Consider the following 7,109-nt stretch of genomic DNA (forward strand, 5'->3'; position numbering starts at 1 on the left):
CAACGCTGAGAAGTTAGGCATTTGATTCGATAATGACAATGACATATACAGATTAAAAAACTACGTTTGACATATTTCGGCTCACTTTATTGTACCGTAAACAAACCGCAAATAGCTCTGTAAAAAAGCGGCGTAATTTAGTTTTCCCCAACGTAGTGAAAAGTTCCAGAAGATTATTTTATGTCTTTGTAATTTCTTGCTCTTTATCACCTGTAGCGTCAGTCTTCACGAACTTCATAGAAACCGTCAATGTCAATATGACATGTAAATGTAATCCAATAACCTCTGAAGTTGTTTGTAGTTTTTTGGAGCAATTAATTTAAGTGACTATTGTTTCAGTTAGTAAATCAAGAATTTAGATAAGAAATAAAATTGAAATGTTTAAATTACTTAATCGCCACGGGTGCCGGAGGGGCATAGTCAATTTATTTTGCGACAAGAATTTTGAGGTTAGAAAAGCTAAGGTTTACTATTTTTATTCGTCGGCTGGGTCAGTGCGATATGCCTCGACTGGAAAAATTGCACCCCTAACAGAAAATATCCCGGAACCTCCACCCGTACCCGATCCGGCAGCAATCGGTGAGATAACAGAGGCAGTACAATCTTTAGCCGCTAACGGAGAGCCTACCTTCGCTAGCCTCGGCCTAGGAGGATGGAGCCCTATCGGAATTGTTCAGAACTGTCTCGAGTACCTACACGTATCCCTTGATGTACCATGGTGGGGTGCTATCCTTATAGGCACTATTGTAGTAAGAGTCCTTATGTTTCCGCTAGTTGTGATGTCCCAAAGAAACAGTGCAGTTATGAATAACAATTTACCTGAGATTCAGTTGCTGCAAATGAAAATGACACAAGCCCGTCAGACTGGTAACCAGTTAGACGCAGCTCGCTATGCACAAGAAATGATGCTTTTTATGAAAGAGAAAGGTTTAAATCCATTGAAGAATGTTCTGGTGCCATTAGCGCAGGCACCGCTGTTTATCTCATTCTTCATGGGTCTTAGGAGTATGGCCAACTGTCCTGTGGAGAGTATGATGTATGGTGGAATGTGGTGGTTCACAGATTTAACTGTACCTGATCAATTCTTTATATTGCCACTTATTACAAGTGCAACAATGTGGGCAACTATTGAACTAGGTGTTGATGGTGGGCGACTAGATGCACAGAATATGCAGCTCATGAGATATGTTCTGAGAGCAATTCCAGTTGTTATGATACCCTTTACGATAAACTTCCCTGGAGCTATCTTAGTATATTGGGTCTCCACAAATTTCATTTCTCTCGGCCAAGTGGCATTTCTTAAAATACCTGCTGTAAGGCAGTACTTTAGGATTCCTGCATTGATTACACATAAGGCAGAGAATTTACCGATTAAGAAAAAAGGATTTGTTGAAGGTGCGAAAGAGTCATGGACCAATATGAAAATTTCAAGAAACCTTGCGGATAGGCAAAGAGTTGATGAATTGATCTTCACTAGAGCAGGAAAGGGTGCCGTACAGAAAACCTTCAAATACGATCCAACAAAAGTAGCAAAAATACAAGCAAAACCAAAATAGATTTAGCTTAATTGTTATAGATTTAGCCTGTAGATTATGTATTAAATGTGTTGTAAATAATTATTTGTATTTATTAATAATAATCTATAATTCCTTTGGTAAATTTTAATGTAAAAAAAATGTCAGTATGTGCTCTGCCTCTGAGGGTATAGGTAAGCTATTGGCCCCTGTTATTATCACTAACATTGAATAATTATTGGTAAAGCCCACAAACCCTAACTGTAAAACTAAAAACCCTAAAGTAGCATGGAGGGTATGTAGCATTCGGACATTGCTCAGAAATTGAGGATGATTATGGTGGACACTTAAAATTAACTGTTCCCCTTTAATGAGTGCAACATTTGTCACAATTGTGATGAGATTTAAACCATGTGTGACTTTATTTTACATATATTTTTAGATATATTTGACAGATTCAGAGAAAAAAAGAAGAGAGAATTTTAGAAAAGCTTTGTTTATCTACCTCCTTCTAAACACCAGGACTGATTTGAATGAAATTTCATGTGTATATTTCAAAGGATGGTTTGAAAATACAATTTGAGGTGGCGCTGTTTTCCGGGCAGGATGACGTCTGCCGGGTCCTCTAGTGATATGAAACTTTAAAATAAAAAAAAAAAACATCAAAAAAAAGTTGTTTAATAGGTGATGGAAGTTTATTTTTTGAACACGCCATCCTCTGGAACTACTAGTCGAATTTGAAAAATCCTTGTATTTAATATTCCACTTAAAAACTTAAAACTCCCAAAAGCAGAACAAACTGTGTAATAGCGTAGGCGGGCTAAGCGAAACGGGGCCTGGGTATTCTGTGTAGACCTCATATTCTGCATAGGCAGGGGACAAGTGATAAAATTTACGGGTCCACCTGCCAAAGCACGGCATTCAACCACTTCGGCAGCGGAATAAAAGAAGTTTACCCCCGTTAATAAAAAAGGAAATATGCTCGGAGCTTTCTCCTGACTTAATTCAATTTTTTTTGTTTTTAATAAAAAGATTCTTGTTTACATCCGTGATCTAACAAAACATTAAACTACTGAACTACCAGTTTGTATTAATCGAAAGCTTGTCTTCAATAGTAGTAGTTCTATTTAGTAGGTATAAAGGACTAGGTCAACGATAAAAAGGCTTGTGTGTAAATTATTGCTTTAACCAGCTTGCTTCTTGAAAAGTTTATTTTTTTTCTAAATAGTTTTAAATAACAATGTGAGATGGTGATAACAGCAAAAATAAAAAAAAACAATCGGCTAAGTTTGTTGTGGGCTTTTTATTAGACCAGGGCACGTTTGGTACCTTTTAGTTTTATGTTGACGAATTTAGCCATTGACATCAAATCACTACTATGTCATATTTTACATGTAATGTACGCATCAAAAGTACAATCTATGTCTGACTGATTGACTTTGACTTTGAGTTTACCAAGTTTATACCTAGTGGCCATTGCCGTTAAACATGGTGGTTTTGTAAGAATTGGCAGCCACTAGCAAGCTTGACAATGGGTCACGTGGTCCTGAAATCCGTTTTCGCTGTAGTTCAGTGTAAACTTAAAAAGTAGGTATTATTACAAAGTACCTACCTACGTAGAGGAATTTCCTTAAATAAATTGCGCCGGGCGTTAGCAATAACAAAACGGGCTTCACAAGTTTTTTGCAGAACAAAGCGAATAGGTACTAATTTACGCAGAACATAAAGAGGGCGCGAAAACAATTCACTTAATATTGAAATACAAATGGGGAAGCTCCAAAAATAATACGTATTATGTTACCTCAAGGCCACGGTCTTTTCACACAAGCGGGAATTTAGAGCGAGTGCGGCGCGCCTCGCCGTGGCGGAGAAAAACATCTCTAATTTGTTTTCTTTGAGATCAATGCTTTACTTACTTAGGTATAAGTGTCGGTGTAGTAAATACCACAATGACAGGTAGGTACTTATTATAAAAAGCGAATGGTTGTTTGTTGTTTTGCCCTTCTTTAGCGAACGATAGTTAAAAAAGCAGAGTAACATATTAAATCAATGTAAAAAAGCATGACGTGACCGGAATCCGAATTCAATTTTAGAACGTTGGAAACTAAAATGAATTTCCAACGTTGAGTCTTTTATTTCCATAAATTAAACAATATACGAGTACGCGTTGCTTGTTGCTTGACGCTATACCAAAAGCCGTGAAGTTTATGGAGTTGCTGAGACGGAGCTGTGGCCTAATTAATTATTTATTCATTCATTCCGCTCGTTGCACAGCTGCCGCTGATACGCCAGGGCCGTGGCCCTTGAAATACTAGTAGTCTGAGCGACCCGGAATGTTTTCGACAGGAATAATAATAAGGAGGGAAAACCATTGCTGTTCCAACAAAGCGAATATCTCAAAAGCTGTCTGCTTAGAGCGCAATTACATACTTTTGGGTGGCTGAGGTGTCCTGCCTCGTGTAATGTTCAACTGCGCATTGCAAGATTCTAGGTTCGATTCCCGGTTCGGGTTAGGTTGATGAGCTTGGCGGACTTAAACGATTAATAATCAAAATTTAGAGATACTAGTCGGGACCGATGGCGTAACGTGCTCTCTGGAGCATGGAAGAGGTCACCACCTTTGTCAGCACTCCGGGCTTATACTGAGATTTTTTTTACAGAAAAGCGCCTTTTGATTCGTTGTTGTAAATTCAACTAGACCAACGAATAAAATAAAATAAAATCTTGTTTGTGAATGTGAACTTGTGTGAAATCTTGTTTGTGACCGCTTTACGCAAAGCGGTAAGTAGATTATATAAATTGAAGTATAATTTATTAGCACACAAACCAGCATTGGAGTCGCGTGGTAGGTATGTGCTCTAATACCCTCTTTTCGATAAGAGATGAGGCCTGCACCCAGCAATGCGGCATTGCGATAGGCTATGGAAAATTTATTTACTTATTTAATTAGGTTCACCAACAGATTATACACTGAAACTCGCTTAGGAACTACAAAAGATGATGATAATTATAAAGATCGTGATCCGCACGGCTAGGATCTGGAATGCCCTTCCAGCTTCTATTTTAACCCAACAATATAAGGACCATAATGAAGAGCGTAATGAAGAGTGAATAGGCATCTTCTAGGCAAGCGCGCTCCACCTTAGGCTGCATCATCGCTTACCATCAGGTGTGATTGCAGTCAAGCGCTCGTCTATAAATATAAAAAAAAAATTGTTTGATCTTAGCATAGTTTATTCTAAGCTCGATAACGGAACCCTAAAGTTAAACTTAAGCAAGGTCGGAAGTGTAAAAGAAATGCACTTGTTCATTGTTCCCCAATGCCCCTTAGAAGTTGAAGAGGTCTTCGTATACAAGTCAATGCGAATTGATAGTGCTTGTGGGTCGTGAGATGAAAGGAATTAGTTCGATTTTTTCTTTGATCCACGTTAGATACTGTGGCATACATGATCGCTAACTATGGGCCTAAGATAAAAGCAGTATCACACAGTGGTTGGAGCTCAAAGTATAATTATACTGATGAAATAAATAATGAGAAAATCTATAGAAACCAGTGTTATCGACATAGCTGAACGAGTTGCGCAGCTGAAGATGCAATAGCCAAAGTCATAGTCAACATTTTCTTTAATCATAGGCGGTGGCATATAGTAGGCATTCTTAATTCGTTCATACGTAATATCACGGCTACTTTTGAGGTAAAAAATAAACCTTTTTCAAGCAAAGGCTTGACGTTTTATCTCCCACAAAATGTTATTTCATCAACCCATTACCAGCCGATTACAGGGCACGTGTTTCCACCCACAATGAGGGGTGAAGGCCGTTATCCACCGCGCTGGCCCAATGTGGATGGGTGAACTCCACACGCCTTTTGAGAACATTATAGAGAATTCCAAGGCATGCTGGTTTCCTCACGATGTTTTCTTTCACTGTCGAACCAAGTGGTATTTTAATTGCATACGAGTAACTTAGAGGTGCGTGTTGGGATTCGAACTCGGCCCCCCCGAAAGTGAAGCCTAATTACTACCACTGGGCTATCACCGTTTCCATATTTAAAAAAAAAACCTCATCAAAATTTAAAACATTACAATTAATAAGTAAAATGATCATCATTATTATCAATAGCTTAACGCAGTCCACAGCTCGACTAAAGTCCTCTCGGAACAGGAGGATTTGCCCAAAATAATTATGCCAATATTCCCTTAGTCGCCTCGTACGACACCCTTGTGAAGAGGAGCCGTAGTGCAACTGGTACTCTGTCTGCCGTCACGCCTCGCATTAAGCACGGATGGTAAAAGTAACTCTAATTAAAGTCTTACATTTTTTTTTATAATATTGCTCGGAGGCAATTATTTAATTTTAGCGATGTTACATGCGGAAGTATTCGCATTCCGTAAGTATAACTTCAATAAATGTATGTATAGACATATAGATAGTAAATCACCGCGAAATTACATCAAAAGCAGCAAACAAACTCGTTTAGCAACTGAAATACAGTGGAGTCGCGTTAATCCCGCCCTCGTCTACATCGGATCCGTTTTAATCCGCCGAGGGATCTAGGACGCCGGAGGACGTGATACATTCGACAGTCTCTAATGTGGTCAATTTCAATCCGAGCTTAGCTTCACTTTTAATTCTGTACCTACTTGATACTGGGGCAAGGCCGTTTGGTATAGCCGGAAAGTCATTTCGAGAAAGTCGGGCTTTAGTTAGGACATAGGATATAATAAGTTTCTGACGAGGGAAATGCGTTTTTACGAAAAATATTAATGATACTTTTAATTTATTATCATTGCATTATGTACTCTTTGGTAACGAAAACATAGAATTCAATAATTGAATTCTATGTTTTTCGTTATACCTACCTAGATCTGAAAAAGAAGTAGAAAAAATTTAAGTACCTACTGCTACTCTATTTTGGAGGGTTCTCTTTTGGAAAATAGTTTATATAAAAACAAATATAATAATTTTTGGAAAATATAATAATTTATTGCAGCGGTCAGTTTAGGAACCCATAAGTGTAGTTATTTTACCTGTATTTTATATTATATGTGTACTGTAACTGTACAACTGTAAATTGGCACACATTATTAGGCCAGGCCAATTGCAATATATTTTGCGAGACAATCCTTTTTTTTATATCACTGAAAAAAGTAGTAAACAGCAACAATAGTTTACGGACAATGGCCCTTATTGGGTGGGTTATGATTTTAATATCTCTCTTTTATCAGAATAGAATAGAATTACGAATTATTTGCTAGAATGTGGTACATGTTTACCATGTCTAACAACCGTTAGAGAAGAGTGCCGAAGTATTGTCAAGCGAGCCACAACACCCAGATGACGACCACGACCAGTCTGTCAAGACTGAAACGACTAAAAAGAAGAAGGTACAGGTTTTGGTGTTACGATAATTATTTGTGACTCCTGAAAATCTAGCATGTTCGAAATTGACTTCCTGACTTTGATTTCCACGTTCAAAATCAGAACTATGAGTTGGTTTAGAAGATACCTTTTGATGTCATTTATATTATTTGTAGACGTTGAAAACAGGAAATTGAATTACATTTTAAAACTAGGACGGCAGACGAGCGAAAT

The 7,109-nt window shown here is 37.9% G+C and overlaps 1 protein-coding gene across 1 annotated transcript; it reads left to right on the top strand.

Annotated features, from left to right (window-relative positions):
- Positions 1 to 250: 250 nt before the first annotated feature.
- On the top strand, positions 251 to 1,619 carry LOC120632790 (mitochondrial inner membrane protein OXA1L). The gene has a single exon (XM_039902799.1). The coding sequence runs from the start codon at positions 378 to 380 to the stop codon at positions 1,554 to 1,556; it is 1,179 nt and encodes a 392-aa protein (XP_039758733.1). The 5' UTR covers positions 251 to 377; the 3' UTR covers positions 1,557 to 1,619.
- Positions 1,620 to 7,109: the final 5,490 nt, after the last annotated feature.

This window comes from Pararge aegeria, chromosome 20 (assembly GCF_905163445.1).
Source record: "Pararge aegeria chromosome 20, ilParAegt1.1, whole genome shotgun sequence".
Classification (NCBI taxonomy): domain Eukaryota; kingdom Metazoa; phylum Arthropoda; class Insecta; order Lepidoptera; family Nymphalidae; genus Pararge; species Pararge aegeria.

What these genes read in the sequence shown, in the direction of transcription:
- LOC120632790 (XM_039902799.1), top strand. Translation starts at nt 378, where the DNA reads ATGTTTAAATTACTTAATCGCCACGGGTGCCGGAGGGGCATAGTCAAT.